Source organism: Mobula birostris, chromosome 3 (genome assembly GCF_030028105.1).
Source record: "Mobula birostris isolate sMobBir1 chromosome 3, sMobBir1.hap1, whole genome shotgun sequence".
Lineage (NCBI taxonomy): Eukaryota > Metazoa > Chordata > Chondrichthyes > Myliobatiformes > Myliobatidae > Mobula > Mobula birostris.
This window is the reverse complement of record NC_092372.1, coordinates 63,870,766-63,887,082: the sequence shown is the minus strand read 5'-3', so window position 1 is coordinate 63,887,082 and position 16,317 is coordinate 63,870,766. Positions and strand designations below refer to the sequence as shown.

Sequence of the window (16,317 nt, the reverse complement as noted above, 5' to 3'; positions counted from 1 at the left end):
TGAACAGAAGCTGCAGAAACTATTAACTCTCTTTCATAGATCACTCAAGACCAGACACGGTAACAGAAATCAGTAACCCATTTCGGATGAAGGGGTCCAGTCCCTGCTAATAATATTAATTTGTCATTTCTACTTCAGATACCAGTGAACTAGCTGTGCATTTCTGGAATTTCTTAAATACAGATTTGTCTCTGCTCTTATTCTTCACACTTCTTCTATCACTGTTATTGCTGATCATCTTCAAGTATACAACTCCTATATCTTTATACCAGGGAGGAGGATACTAGCAGCAACACAAACAGCAGTTAAGCAAGTTATGGCGAGAAAGAGAGAGAGAGAGAGAGAGAGAGAGATTGTGTGTGTGTGTGTGTGTGTGTGTGTGTGTTAGAGAGAGAGAAAGAGAGAGCACTGTTTATTTAAAATCATACAGTGCTGAGAACCTTGCTATTCATACATTAGAGAAATAAACCTTAAATGAAACCCCTGCATTATTTTATGGATTACGAACTTTTCTAACAGTTAACAACATTTTTCCGCTGCAATGACATTACAAATCACTTTCTGCTTTCTCCATGGTGTCTTTCGAGAGGTAGACCACCCAGTAGACCATGTTAAATGCACCAAATGTTACTGGAAAAAGTATTCGAGCATACTTATCAATTTTGCTGGTTCCAGCACCAGCGGGAGTTGCTGGGGGCGGGGCTGGGGCAGCTATGGTAGAGGCGGATGAAGAATTCTTGGGGGCTGATACAAATAGTCTTGATGCAGGCAGGCTCTTTTCAAGTGTTGCTCCACATTGACGGTGAATAGGCGTTGGCCTCAGTGATGCAATGGTTGGGGTGCAAGGTGGGGGTGGTGGAGTGCTTCTCATTGGAGGTATGGTAGGGGATGCATGGATGGGCCTAAGTGTACTGGGACTTGGGGCAGGCGAAGAAGGTGCCATAGTCGAGGGGGGTACCTGTCCAATTATAGTCGGTTTCGGTTTCACATTCTTGTTATCATTTCCCAGGTAATCTCTTTTACTGATCAGAGCATCTGATTGTGCCAAAAAGTTCATTCTCTTCCTTAAATTGCCATTTGAATCAGGGTGCTGTGAATGAAGACAAAAAAGAACAACATTTCAGTAGCTGAAAGTAAGAAGTTGCATTGGAATTATGGCAAAAAAATAAACATGTGCAATTGATTTTGCGAACAAAGTAGCAATAATATTCATAGGCTGAATTTCCTCCTTTGCTGGTTGTTCATTCAGGATATCCAAAGAAATCAATCATAAAAATTCTGATGGATCTGGATTCTCAGTCACAATCTCTACAGCCATATGCTTTAATATCTGATCACTTTTTTAGAAAATAACTAAAATTCCATAGATGTGAGAATATAGACTTTTTATGGCATTGTTCCTTTGAGCAAATTTTACTTACACCCCGAGCAATTATTGCAACAGATCTGTGTCGTTTCACAACACAGAATGCCAACTCAGCACTGACTATTTCATCCGAGAACCATGCAGAACAGAGACATTTATCCACAGGAAAACTTGGGAGTATCTCACTTCACACTAGTTTATAATACATGATGTCCAGATCCAATTTAATAATATAAGAGGATTGACTATATCATGCTGAACCTAAAATTGTCTAGGATTCATCACGTTTAGGGAAAGGAAATTAAATATAAAAAAATGTATATTTATTTAGTAAGTACCTGGAGTTTACACATCATGACTCTCCAAAGTCAAACCCACAGTGATTTACTGATCTAATTCATCTCAGCCAGAGGGAGGTCCATATATTGGCCAAAGACTCTGCATCTGATTGTTATCAAAATGCTTGAAAGTACAAGTAAGTGGCACTTGTTTAGGAAGGAATCTGTAAAAGTATTGCGAGCATTTTTCTCACCATTATCTTTTTCGGACAAGTAGTACCTAATGTTTGGGGATGTGCAAACAGTAGCCAACATTTTCACACTTGTTTAGTGCTAACTTCCAAATGGGAATTTCCTTCTTCATGAATTGATCTATTCTGCCACAGTTTGTGTGTAGTGCTACTAATTTATTTGTTGAGATACCACGAACATAACATTACTCTAAAAATGGATTCCTGAGACCCAAGGAGGACAGAAGGCAAATAAAAGCACAAGAGAGTCTGCAGATGCTGGAAATCCTGAACGACACACACTAAATACTGGAGAAACTCAGCCTAACTTGTTGGGTTCTTCGAGCATTTTGTGTGTGCTGCTCAAGAGAAAGACATTTTGTTTTAAAGACATTCAGAAGAGCAGAAAGGTGACAAGTAAAGACAGCCGATCTCCATGAAGATGACTATCATAGTTCTTCCATTAGTTTATAAGGGTCCAGTATTTCTAATCATTAAATCACACCTTTCGAATTGTTCCTACAGATACTGGTAGTTTACGATCCTTTGTTCTTCAAAATTATTTGACGGAATCTAGAAAGAAAACTTCAGAAGCTTTTTATCAATCAACGTTAATAGTGATTGTTTTAAACCGGATACCCGATGTCCATGCAGAGTGTAATTTTCAATTTTGCAATCATAAAGTAAGAGATTAGAATGGCCAGAAATTGCAGATTCAACTGAATTTACATTCCATTGAAAACAACGGTGCACTACCGAGTGAGTGTTACAGCACCCTCATTTACATTTCCAGCTAAAATAAAAAGCTCTGCACATGAGTGATTGGAGTTTGCTGAAATTGGACTTAATATGGTTAACAGAAAAGTTTTGTGAGGCTTTTGGAAATCCAGAGCAACACACACAAAATGCTGGAGGAACTCAATAAACAACAGAAGTTTTGGGCTGAGACTCTTCTTCAGGACTGGAAAGGAAGGTGGAAGATACCAGAATAAGAAGGTGGAGAGAGGGAAAGGAGTACAAATTAGAAGGTGATGGGTGGAGCGATTTGGCTGAGGGAGGGGTGATGAAGTAAGAAGCTGAGAGCTGATAGGTGGGAAAGGCAAAGAGCTGGAGAAAAAGGAATCTGATGGGACAGGACTGTGGACCACGGGAGAAAGGAAAGAAGGAGGGTCACCGGGGGGGAAGTGATAGGTAGGTGAAGAGAAGAGGTAAGAGGGGGCTAGAATGGGGAAGTGAAGATGAGGGAAGGGGTTGCAGGAAAAATTACCGGAAGTCAAAGAAATCAATGTACACGCCATCAGGTTGGAGGCTACCCTTGTGTTGTTTCACAAGGACATTGGAGAGACTAGATAATCTGGGTCTGATTTCCCTCAAGCAAAGGAGGCTGAGAGGTGAGAAGACAGCGGTATATAAGATTATGAGAGGTATTTAAGAGTACAAGAGGCACTGACTGTGTAGATAGGCATTGTTTTGTTTCTCATGGTAGAGGTGTTTAAAGCTAGACAGTACAGGTTGAAGATGAAAGACAGAAGGCTTAAAGAACATCTGAGGGGTAAATTTTTCTCACAAGCAATAGTTGGTATCTGGAACGAGGTGGTGGAGGCAGGAGCACAACAACATTTCAGAAGCATCTAGACTGGGACATAAATGAGCAGGGTAAAGCAGGATATGGACTTAACAGAAGTAAGTGGGATTAATATAGATAGGCACGATGGTTAGCAAGATGCAGTGGGTAAAGGGTCTGCTTCTGTGCTACACAACTCTATGATTCTACAAGTCAAAAGAGGTTAAGATAATGTTACTGGCTTAATCTTACCAACAGCTGCCTGCTATCAACTTCGTGTGACCTACTATTGGGTGGTCAGAGCCTCAGCTTATCTCAAATCATTTTAACATATAAGTTGTTGTCATTCCATGAACACAGAACACCTTTTGTCACTTAGCATGAAGGATGTCTTTCCACCAAGACCTAAAATATCAGCCCAGAGTTCTTCCTCAGTAACAAACAGAACCTTTTGTTGGATTGATCCTACTGCCCACCTCAATGGCTTCCAGAATGTTCAGTGTTTGGCCTGGAATTGGTAAATTCCATCCGGATCTACTTAATGAAAGCTGTGTCTCAAAATGATTTTGGCCTCGTCACTGCTGCAGTGACAGGCTGTTATACCTTCATAAGCCATTCGCAAGTACAAATCAACCTGTGTGTGTGTGTGTGTGTGTGTGTGTGTGTGTGTGTGTGTGTGTGTGTGTGCATGCGTGCGTGTCTGGAGACACAACAGACTCTAGGTGTTGGAAGAACTCAGCAGCATCAGAAAAGGTAGGTTCACAACATGAAATGTCAACCGTCCTGCTGCCTCCACAGATGATGAATTTTTCAATCAATTTGTTTTTACTTTTGTAAAATAATTATGCCCTAAATGATCTTGTATTTCATTCAATGAACTTCAAAAATGTATTAAAGTGAGAGAGAGTCTGCAGAAGAATATTGGCCCCTTCCCAGACTGCACTTATCAGCTACTCACTGGGAGGATTTCTGGCAAGATCAAACAGCAATAACATTCACCATATAAGCATGACCTGGCTTGGAAATTATTGTTATTATTATTGTATGAGAAAATAGTCGTCACCATTCTGCATTTTTATAATAGCAAATGATTACCTGAAGTACATTCTCTGACACTGACACTGTCTTTATTGGAGAAGGCGGAGATGTAGCAGGAGGCTTGGCTGCCCTTTTTTTGGCTTTTTCAGCTTGTACATTAGTGAAGTAGTTAACGGCAGCAAATTCAATCAGAGCAGAGAACACAAATGCAAAGCAAACAGCAATAAACCAGTCCATGGCTGTGGCATAGGAAACCTTTGGCAAAGAGTGTCGGGCACTGATGCTCAGCGTTGTCATGGTTAGAACTGTTGTTATACCTTTAATTGAGAAAAAAAAATATTTTCTTTGAAGAGAAATATCCGTGAGTATAATATATTCGGACACAGCAAAATTATTCAGGTACATTTTTCAATAATGAGCATATAATCTATTCTTTTGAATCAAATATATGAGTCACCAGATTATATAAAGGATACATTCCAGTGAACTGTCTGTAAACCAGTTTTTCCAAATATCAGAAATGAACAATTTCAAAAAAGGTCATTTTCTTCCATGCATAGTTCCAATGGTACGGAATCAAAATGTCTCACTTCCAAAGGCTGTTTTTGATGGCTTTAAGATGTCAATGGATGTCTCATCGCTTGATAAGGTATTTTACAAATGTCATGAGAAAGGATTGTCTTGCCAGTTTCCAAAATAAACCTCTTAAGTGACTTTCGACTGTGAATTGGCAATGGATTTGCTTGATTATTGTGGGAAGGTAAAGTTTTTTAATGCTTAATTTTGGATTAGTAGTTGCCAGCCCCTACTCCATAACTCCTGAAGATGTTGCTTTTCTGCAACTCACCTTCCTGTTTTGAAATTTTTTTAAGTTTTGGGAGAATTTGCTTGAATCCAGATTTCTTTAACTCAGGTCTTCCATAATATGAGGAGCCGTGTATGGTTAACTTTTGCATGATAACATACTTTTGGTGTAGAACATGGGAAGTCGAAGAATATTTTACTTATTCAAAGTTGCAGTAGTTGGATTACATGAAGGTTTGGTGATTTTTTAAAATCATTTTATATAATCACACCGTTAAAATGAAACTGCTCTTTGAAGTCACACTTTCATGTCACATTCGATCAATTGTTTCCTTGATTTCAACAATTTCTTTCACCTCACCGCTGGATTTCATCTTAGTACTATGTTTGGACCAAGGCTATGATAAGGGTTGGAGCCAAGTGGTCTGAGCAAATCCTGAAAGGGATTGTGAATAGCAGTTCAACCATCCCACCTGAAGCTAATCATCTTCCCAAGGTGAAGCAAAGACCATGGAATTAAAATTAATAACTTTTGCAGGAGCTCCTCTAACTAAGTAAAATGTAAACTTAAGAGTATCTCAAAAGAACTTAATCGGATCTCAGTGAGTGGAAGACCACTCTTTATAGTGGTTTGGGAGGATCCATTAGCATACTTACAGGCCCACACATGATGTCGGGGAAGGTAGCCACACCTCAATGCCTAGCACATGACAAGCACTTTCTGTGATAGTGAGAGAAAAAGATAATTCAGATTCAGATTCATGTTCAATGAATCTGAATATAATGAGCAATAAGTATAAGGAAGGAGACATTTAAATAGAAAATTGGTTTGCAGTTATTGGAGTTTCAAATTAGATCCTCAGGTAGTAGGAGAGAAAGGGACTTCCTTGCTGAAAATCAGAAAAAAAAATCAGATGCCAGAAATCTGAAATAAACAAGGATGACTTTGTGGATGTTCTTCAAAGCAGACTCCCAATCTCCTTTTGGTTTCTCCAGCATAGAGAAAACTATATCATGAGCATCAACTGTAATATTCTAGATTAGAAAAGTACATCTGAATAGCAGTTTTCTAGAATGCTGTTACTTCCTCATTTTTATCATTATCATGCCCCAACAACTTAGCTTCCTGCTTGAAAGATGCTATCAAAAATTCTGTACTCATGGGGGTAAGATTTTGTGGCATCACAAATCTTTACACCTACTGAGGCCTGTAGAGCAGGGAGCAAAAAGAGATCATTGGGCATGCCAGGAGCTAAAAGTAGCAGGAATAAGCAAAAAATTTGAATTTGATCCCTTTTAGTAGAGACTTTCTAGGTCCTCAAGAAATCATATTCTTTAAACTGCAGTCCACACCCTATGATAATCATAAAAAACATAACAGGAAAAGTAATGATAGAATTTTGCAGTTTACACACAGCTCAAGTTGCCTTTGAGAACTATGTTGTACCATGTGGTATGACTTTAATCCGTTATCGAATCAGTGCTTGCTCTTTAGCTGAAAGTTACAGCCACTAATAACGAATATTCTATTAACAGCTTTAATTAGCTGTTTACGCAAACAATGACAGAAAGGACCTTACAGAAATTACATGTACACTTTTGCAAATGTCACTGCTAAAGGTGATAACAATAGAGTGACCGAATCTGAGGGAAAATGAGAATAATATTTTCTCAACAGAACAATGATGATTGACTGGCTTAACATATTACATTTATCAGGGAGTCCAAGAAGAATGAACACTCTCATCCTTTCATCATATAGAATCTATACAGATATTTCTCAAGTTAGGCATCATCATAAAGGTTCCAGGCAGAGAACAGGAAGCTCAGACATGAGAAAAGGTAGGCAACGTTGTTGCTGATGGTAGGGCTGTGGACATTGGTGTGTCTTCTTTTGATGGCAGCTACTGACCAGGTCTCAAATTGGAATAGAGGCAACATCACACAGCAAAAGGCTATGAAAGCTTGCTGCAGGACCTGTTCCAGCTTGAAAAATGGACTGAAAAATAGCAGAAAGAATTTAATGCAGGCAAGTGTGAGGTGTGGCACTTTGGGAGATCAAACACAGTGAATGGTAGAGCACTGAAGAGTATGCCAGAACAGAATGTCTGGGAATACAGATCCATAATTCCTTGAAAATGGCGTCACAGGTTGGTAGGGACATAAAAAGAGCTTTTGGTACATTGGCCTTTATAAATCAGGGAACTGGGAAGAGGAGTTGGGATGTTATGTTTGAGTTGTATTTGATCAGATTTGGAGCATTATATGCAGCTTTGGTCACCTATCTACAGGAAAGATATCAACGAAATTGAAACAGTACAGAGAAAATTTACAAGTACTTAGAGATCTAAGTTATAAAGAAAGGTTGAATAGGTTAGGGTTTTTTTTTTCCCTGGAGCATAAGGGAATGAGGGGAGACTGGATAGAGGTATACCAAATTATGAGTGATATAGATAGGGAAAATGCAAGTAAGCTTTTCCCTCTGAGGCTGGGGGAGACTAGAACTAGAGATCAGGGGTTAAGGATATCAGGTGAAATATTTAAGGGGATCTTCTTCGCTCAGAAAGTGGTGTGAGTGTGGAATGGTGGATGCAGGTTCAATTGCAACCTTTAAGAAAAGTTTGCAAAAGTATAATAATGGGAGGAGTATAGAGGACCATGATCCAGTTGTGGGCTGATGGGATTTGACAGTATATCAGCTTGCACAGACTAGATGAATTGAAGAGCCAGTTTCTGTGCTGTAGTGCTTCTTGACTCTATGACTCTCTCAAAGGCCATGCTGTTCGAACACCAGAAGAGATTTTCAAAAGACACGGGTCATATACATGAACAAATAATTCCAGTACAGATTCTCGACCCAGTGGTCAGTGTAACAGTAACATGTCAGCCACAGAAAGCGAATTACACATGCTCGGCTTCCATACTTTCCTTATAGTTCTCACTTCCCCAGCTTTGCTGTCAACAAATATGCACTCTGTTCCTTCATCTGGGTCATTAACATAGACAATTGAAATTTTGAACTCTCTCTGTGGAGTTACCAGCTGTGGTCCTATGATTGACAAAACACAGAGTCCCTGCATTCACTGCAATGAACATTAATACAACTTATGCTCAGATTCCTCGGTGCAATTCAAGCAAATGAAGCCCATCCTGTAGAAGGGAACCTTCAATACACATGACGCTTCCGAAAGTTGCAACCGTGAGGTATAGATTGGAGAATGTGGCTACAGATATACGTAATTTGCTGACATACAGTAAATTTTAATCATTCTAAGCTTCACAGTTGCAGTTTTTCATGGGTGCTGGGCAACTTACCTCTAGTTTAAGCTATTATTATGAGGTAAGCTCTTCTTATTTGATCTATTTTAAGTGCAACAGATTACTACCTTTAAATATATAAATGCTTTTCTATCTAACAGAAAAATATTACATTCTAAGATAGCAACAAATACTTCTAAGTCTTAAATTTGTATTAACAAATGAGTTTCACAAAAATTTGTACCATAAAAATAACAGAAACTTGAACCATAGAAATAACCTGGATTGTGTGTGTGTGTGTGTTTTCATAAGTGTAATGCAGAGTGAAGAAACTCTACCAAAGACATTGTTTTGCAGTAATTGACAAAGAAAAATTAAATTCCCATTCAAATATTCGCTACCTGTTTTCTTTAAATAGGTTCAAAACCATTGACAGTAATGGATCTTAATCCAAACAGTGCAGAGGTTAGAACATATATTCTAATCTTTATATATATTTAGTAGATTTGCCTGAACTTAGCTCTTTAACATTTTGGTGTATGAGAATATTCAAGGTTATATGTGTAAGGGGACGGGGTAGCACAATAGTGTAGCAGATAACATAACACTATTATACCACCAGCTGTACGATCTGGGTTCAGTTCCTCCACTGTCAGCACGGAGTTCGTACGTTCTCCACATGATTGCAGTGTGTTTCCTCTGGGTGCTCCAGCTCCCCCTATATTCCGATTCCCGGTCAGGTTGGTGAGTTGTGGTCATGCTATGATGGTGCCAGAAGTGTGGCGACACTTACACAAGTGTGTACGGTTCAATGCACATGTGACAAATAACACTAATATTTAAATCTTTATAAGCTATTAAATGTCAGAATTAGGTAATAATTTGCAATGAACTGATGCAAGCTTATCCTGCATATATCTTATTTTGTCATTCAAAGCATTTACATTCAAAACAATAAATAGTGAAAGAGCTTCCATTTAAATTTGCCTTCTCGCCACGAGCAGTACATAAATGTAACTCTACGGAAATATCAGCTGCATTGTAGACAGGTGTAATACCTATAATACCAATCCAGAATTTAATGGTGTATCTGTGAATTCAGAGTTGAAAGGTTAAGCATAGGTAAGGCAATAATCCAGTAAAGTAAGTGCATTGGAAGTATGATGTGAAAAACTCATAAAATACACATTCTTTGGAGGAATTTAATCCTGGATCTTTAGAGCATGTAGGGTATATAGCAAATGGGAAATGTTGATGAATTTGTTGTTGGCTCCTTTTTGTCACATCAATGAAAAAGCATCTTCCCTCACCCAAGAATATCACTTTGTTTGTTTCAGAAAACAGCAGTCCCAAAATATGTGGGTTAGTTCTGCTTCAATTACCTAAAAAGAATTCCTTGCCAATGTTTTCAATAGAAGAATCTTGTAAGCTTTTGTATGGCTGCTTTTAAGACTTTTTGGAGTTTAGGGGTTACATAAATAAATCTCATTCATGTAAATGTAAAATACTTCTCAGCCTGACTTACTTAAATTATATATTCTGTCTGAAGCCATCAGAGATAGATAAGGTAGAAATAATGGCTCTGCTCCAGTTTTTATTGAAGTTTACCACAGGAGACTGGTTGCTTGTTATATTAGATCTGGAGTGTTGTCCAGAAGGTGCTTTGGAAGTCAGGAATGAGGTACAAATCATATGGTTACAGTCATTTTATTAGATGTACATCTTATTACGTACATGGTCAGACAGGGTCAGACTGCACCAGCAAGCAAGACAGGGAAGTAACAATGGAGCTGCAAATCCTAAGGACTTTCTACAGGAGCACAATTGAGAGCATCCTGACTGGCTGCATCACTCCCTGGTTTGGAATTGTACTTCCCTCAATCGCAGGACTCTGCAGAGAGTGGTGTGGACAGCCCAGGGCATCTGTAGATGGAAACTTCCCACTATGCAGGACATTTACAGAGACAGGTGTGTAAAAAGGGCCTGAAGGATCATTGGGGACCTGAGTCACCCCAATCACAAACAGTTCTAGCTGCTAGCATCCAGGAAACAGTACCACAGCACAAAAGCCAGAACCAACAGGCTCCGGGACAGCTTCTTCCACCAGGCTATCAGACTGCTTAATTCATGCTGACACAACTGTATTTCTGTTCTACCTTGACTGTCCTGATGTACATTCTATTTATTACAAATTACTATAAATTGCACGTTGCCAATTCAGACAGAGACGTAACATAAAGATTTTTACTCCTCATTTATGTGAAGGATGTAAGAAATAAAGTCAATTCAAATTCAAATTCAAAATGTAACAAACTGCAGCACGCTGTAACTGCTACTGGATGTACCAGGGGTGATTGATAAGTTCGTAGCCTAAGGTAGAAGGAGTCAATTTTAGAAAACTTAGCACATTTAATTTTCCGACATTTACACACTTAGTCCAGCAGTCGTGGAGCATACGGATCCCTTCTTTGTAGAAGTCAGCGTCTTGGACCTCCAGCAGTCGTCCACAGCAGGGGTGATTGATAAGTTCCTGGCCTAATGTAGAAGGAGATGAGGAGAAACTTCAAACTTTCTGCATTTTCACTCAAAGAGTTGAACTGCACGTGCATGTAGCGAGAGCTGTATAACTCATCTCCTTCTACCTTAGGCCATGAACTTATCAATCACCCATGCTGTGGACCAGTTCTACAACGAAGGGATCCGTATGCTCCACGACCGCTGGACTAAGTGTGTACATGTAGGAGAGGACTATGTTGAAAAATAAACGTGCTAGGTTTTCTAAAATTGACTCCTTCTACTTTAGGCCACAAACTTATCAATCACCCCTTGTAAAAAGCTAAAACTAACTGGCTTTAACAAAGGAGTGTGAGCACATGGTACCATTTATACTGCAAACTGGTTTGGTCCAGCTTTGGACGAACCTGTTTAGCAATGCAGACTGAATTGTATTTCAGCTTTGAAAACAAAGGAACTACTGAGATATAGAACCAAATGTACTACAGGTTATAAAAGTTTACAAACAGTTGATTATACAAACTTATAAATATGCTAAAACTACATAAAAATCATAATAAAAATAAACAATCAGAACCCTAATCCAACATTTCCTCTGAAGGTAGGTTAGACAGGTGTGTGCATGGATCTAACACATTTTGCTTGCTAGGAATTTCAGTCGTGCATAAAGCTCACATTTTCACATGTCACTGAGCAGGCTATATACAAACGTACAATGAGTCTTTCCTTCTCATGCTCTGCCATTGACAGAAAACAAATAAACTGTGTAGATAAAGAATATTTGTTGCTCAAGAGGATTTCTTGTCTGGGAACTTGCACTACAGAGCTGTACTCATTTATCTTTCATCACATGAGTCAACCCGATTGATCATCCTCTGCTTTGTCACTTGATTCTCTGAACAGGAGGAACGTTCAGGCAGGGGAGCAGAATGCTCTCTACTTCCAGGCATTCACTGTCAGTATCAGGCATTTTCAGGTCAAAGGCAGCCCTGTTAACTTGCAAAAAGAAGCTTTCTAATTGCCTTTCTGATTAAAATATCCAGAGCTGCGCTAGACTGGAAAAACTTTCTCCAAAATAATGACCGTCCAAACTTATTTTGCAGATGTGCCTAAGGCCAACATCCGTTATCCTTCATTAGCCTGGATTAGACTTGAGCCTGGGGTACCGGGGTGACCAACCACTCTCTAAACCATTGCAACTTGCAGCCCCTTTCTTCAAATTCCAAACTTGAACTACCACAGTATCAAGAAGAAGGAATCAATATGCTCCCTACTCATGCAAATTTACCCAGACAACCTAAAGATCAATTAAAAAAACACCTCAAAGAACACAGAACGTAGAATTGTACATCGCATGAATACATTAATTAAACTAGTAATTAACTGCCACTTAAAGTACTGTAAAAATAAAATCTCAGCTAAATGTTGTGTTTTTTTATTTATAGATGGTACAAAGATAGTGGGTAGAAAATCTAAGTTTCAAGAAATGTATCATCATGATTAAATAGGCCACAGTGAGAAACAAATGTAAAATTTGCCAAGGAAACCAAAATAAAATGCATGGCTGAATACTACTGCTCTGGTCAATGGTTCTGTTCAAACCACTGGCATTCAACCATTCCAACAGAAATAAGTCTTAGAGTTATATAAAGGGATACAGCATGGAACAGGCCCTTCAGCCCACTGAATCCATACTGATCTTCAGGCATGAAATTTTACACTAATTTTACCCTAATCCATTGCATTCTCCCAACATTCCCACAAGGTGCACTTACCTACAGTATACTCAGGTCAATTTACACTGTCCAATTAGCCACCAAACTCCACATCTCTAGGATATTGGAGAAGCACCATGAGGTAACCCAGGCAGGCTCAGGGTGAATGTGCAAATTCCATACAGAAAACTCTAAAGGAAAGGATTTAACCTGGGTCAACGGTGCTTTGAGGCAGCGGCTCTGCTCCCAGCACTAAAATGGTACTCAACTGGCATCAGTACACATGCCCTTAGTCTAAAGTTTACACACAGATTCCAGGCTGAAAGATGATGTGGGGGCAGAAGTGGGTGACTAGTGTGTAGATAACCTCTCTCACCTGTACACTGAACTGATTCCACAGACAATGGAGTCCCTATCAAGGACATACAACTCATGTTCTCAGTATTAATTATTTGTTTATTTACAAAACTTATTTATTTACTTATGTATTTGCAGTTTGTCTTCTTTCGTACATCGGTTGTTTGTCAGTCTTTGTGTGTAGTTTATTATTGATTCTATTGTATTTGTTTGCTCTACTGTGAATGTCTTCAAGAAAATAAATCACAGGCTAGTATGTGGTGACATATACGCACTTTGATAATGAATTTAATTTAAACTTTGAATCTCTCAGTGTTGTCCAATGCTGGACTGCTGTGGCAGCACCCGGTTTTGATGGGATTCCACAGAATTTTTCAAGGGAAGATGTAACACCATGACAGGAATCCAAAACTCTATTGATTTCAATTGGAATTCTAAATATGAAAATGGGGAAGCAAAGTTGAAGTCAGAAACTCGAGAGATACTGGAAATTCTGAAATCTCATTCTGACATGCCAGTCCATTGTCTCCTCTACTGCCATGATGAGGCCAAACTTGGTCTGGAGGAGCAACACCTCATATTCTGTGTGAGAAGCTTTCAACCTGATGGCATGAACATTGATTTCTCTTGCTTCCAGTAATTTCTTTCCCCTCCCTCCTTCTCTCCTTTTTCATCCCCATTCTAGTTACTCTCTCATCTCTTCTCTTCTCCCCACCTGCTCATCACCTCCCCATTTTCCCCTCCCCTTCTCTTTCTTCCATGGTCCACTGTCTTCACCTATTAGATTCTTTCTTCTTCAGCTATTTGCCTCTTCCACCTATCACTGCCCAGCTTCTTAGTTCATATCAACTTTCTCACCCACACACCTCCCCCTTCTCACTTGCCAGCTTGCACTTGCCCCCTCCCCCTCTTCTTTTCCAGTGCTGAAAAAGGATCTTGGCCTGAAATGCTGACTGTCTGTTCCCCTCCATAAATGCTTGCCTAACTTGCTGAGTTCCTCCAGCATTTTGTGTGTATTGCAAAGGTGAAGTCATTTTTGTTTTATTTTAATATTTTGATTATTTCTAATTGTTCAATATGGTTTGAATTAATTTAATTTCTTAGTTTTAAGTAGATGCATTTTTCTTGGTAATTATTTGCTTCACTTGAAATATTTTTTAAAATCTCTGCATATCAAAGACATTAAACATCTGTTAATTTCAATGACAGCTTTGACAGAAGAGATAAATGGACCCCCCCTGAAGTCTTTCATGTATGTTTCAGAGTGAGATCTCAGTCTTACCTCACTGTAGCCTTGTACAAGAATGTGGAGGGGCAGTGGGATCACCTCTCGGCACTTGACTTTAGTAAATACAGACAAACAGGGTTGGCAAAACTCAAGAAGTGGGTCATGTTTAATAAGATCTGCACCAAGATGGATGTAGTTTTCTCCTCTGCTTCAATTACCTGAATTTCTGATGCATAAACTCAACAATTAGATATGCTTTGCATGGGGAGGGGGGCACTGGTGCACAGCATGATGGAGCTAGAGATGTTGCTGCCAACATGCAATGACTATGGTCTTTCTGTTAGGAAGTCCAAGATCTGGTTACAAAGAGAGGTCTCAATATTGAGACCCAACGAGAACAGTTCACTCACCAGCTTCAGAGAGATGATTGTATTAAATGCTAAGCTGAAATTGATAAACAGCATCTTGGCATATGTGGCACCATTTTCCAGGTGGGACAAGGTGGATTGGATGCAGAGGCTATGACATTGCTGTAACCGTATAAAAATCCTATGTATCACCCTGCACTTATGCATACTGAAATCCATTTGCCACTTCTTGGCCTGCTTCCTAAACTAACCAAGATCCCCCTGTAATGTACAGTAACCTTCTTCTCAATAAACACACATGAATTCAACACCTTCTGTGATTGCTTTGAAAGGGATAATATAACAACAGCTGTGAGGATCCTTGCTACATCTGGTGACCCTGTGATCTCTGTCTCAGAGGCCAATGTCAGGCTGCATTTAAGGAAGGTGAACTCTCGCAGGGCAGCAGGCCCCAATGGAGTACCTGGTAAGTATCTGGAAACGTGTACCAACCAGCTGGCAGGGGTATTCAAGGTCATTTTCAACCTCTCACTGCAACAGTCAGAAATTCACACCTGCTTCAAAAGGCAACAATTATACTAGTGTCCAAGAAGAGTAGAGTGAGCTGCCTTAATGACTATCGCCCAGTAGGACTCACATCTAAGGTAACAAATGCTTTGAGAGGTTGGTTATGGATAGAATGAACTCCTGGACCCCCTGCAGTTTGCCTATTGTTGCAGTAGGTCTATGCCAGACACAATCTCAATGGCTACCCACATGGCCTTAGATCACCTGGAAAATACAAATACTATGTCAGGAAGCTGTTTGTTAACTATAGCTCAGCGTTTAACACCATTATTCTGACAGTCCTGATAGATAATCCACAGAACCTGGGCTTCTGTATCCCCCTCTGCAATTGAAAACTTGTCTTCCTAACCAGAAGACCACAATCTGTGTGGATTGGTAATAATATATCCTCCTCGCTGACAATCAACACTGGTGCACCTCAGAGGTGCGTGCTTAGTCCACTGTCCCACTTTCTCTATATCCATGAATGTCTGGCTAGGAATAGCTCAAATACCATCTGTAAATTTGCTGATGATACAACCATTGCTGGTAGAATCTCAGATGGAGATGAGTGGGCGTACAGGAGTGGGATATACCAGCTGTTGAGTGGTGTTGCAGTAATAACCTTGCACTCAATGTCAGTAAGACGAAAGAGTTGATTGTGGGCTTCAAGAAGGATAAGATGAGGGAACATGAACTAATGCTCATAGAGGAATCAGAAGTGGAGAGAGTGAGCAATTTCAAGTACATGGGTCTCAAGATCTCTGAGTATCTAACCTGGTCCTTACATATCGATGCAGCTATAAAGAAGGCAAGACAGCTGCTATATTTCATTCGGAGTTTGAAGAGATTTGGTTTGTCACCTAAAACACTTGAAAACTTCTTCAGATGTACCATGGAGGGCATTCTGACAGGCCGCATCACTGTCTGGTTTGGGGAGGGGGGGGTGTTGGAGGGGATACTGCACAAAACCAAAAGGAGCTACAGAAAGATATAAAATTAGTCAGCTCCATCTTGGGTACTAGCCTCCGAAGTATCCAAAATACCTTCA

General features: G+C 39.6%; 1 protein-coding gene across 1 annotated transcript in view; it reads right to left on the bottom strand.

The window, feature by feature from the left end:
- Positions 1-547: 547 nt before the first annotated feature.
- Positions 548-16,317, bottom strand: part of LOC140194608 (gamma-aminobutyric acid receptor subunit alpha-4-like) — a 36,736-nt gene continuing 20,966 nt past the window's right edge. Inside the window, exons 8-10 of the mRNA XM_072251845.1 lie at positions 4,555-4,793; positions 1,046-1,090; positions 548-775 (exon numbers count right to left, since the gene is read on the bottom strand). Of these exons, the coding sequence (XP_072107946.1) occupies positions 548-775; positions 1,046-1,090; positions 4,555-4,793 (512 nt within the window). The remainder of the gene's footprint in view (positions 776-1,045; positions 1,091-4,554; positions 4,794-16,317) is intronic.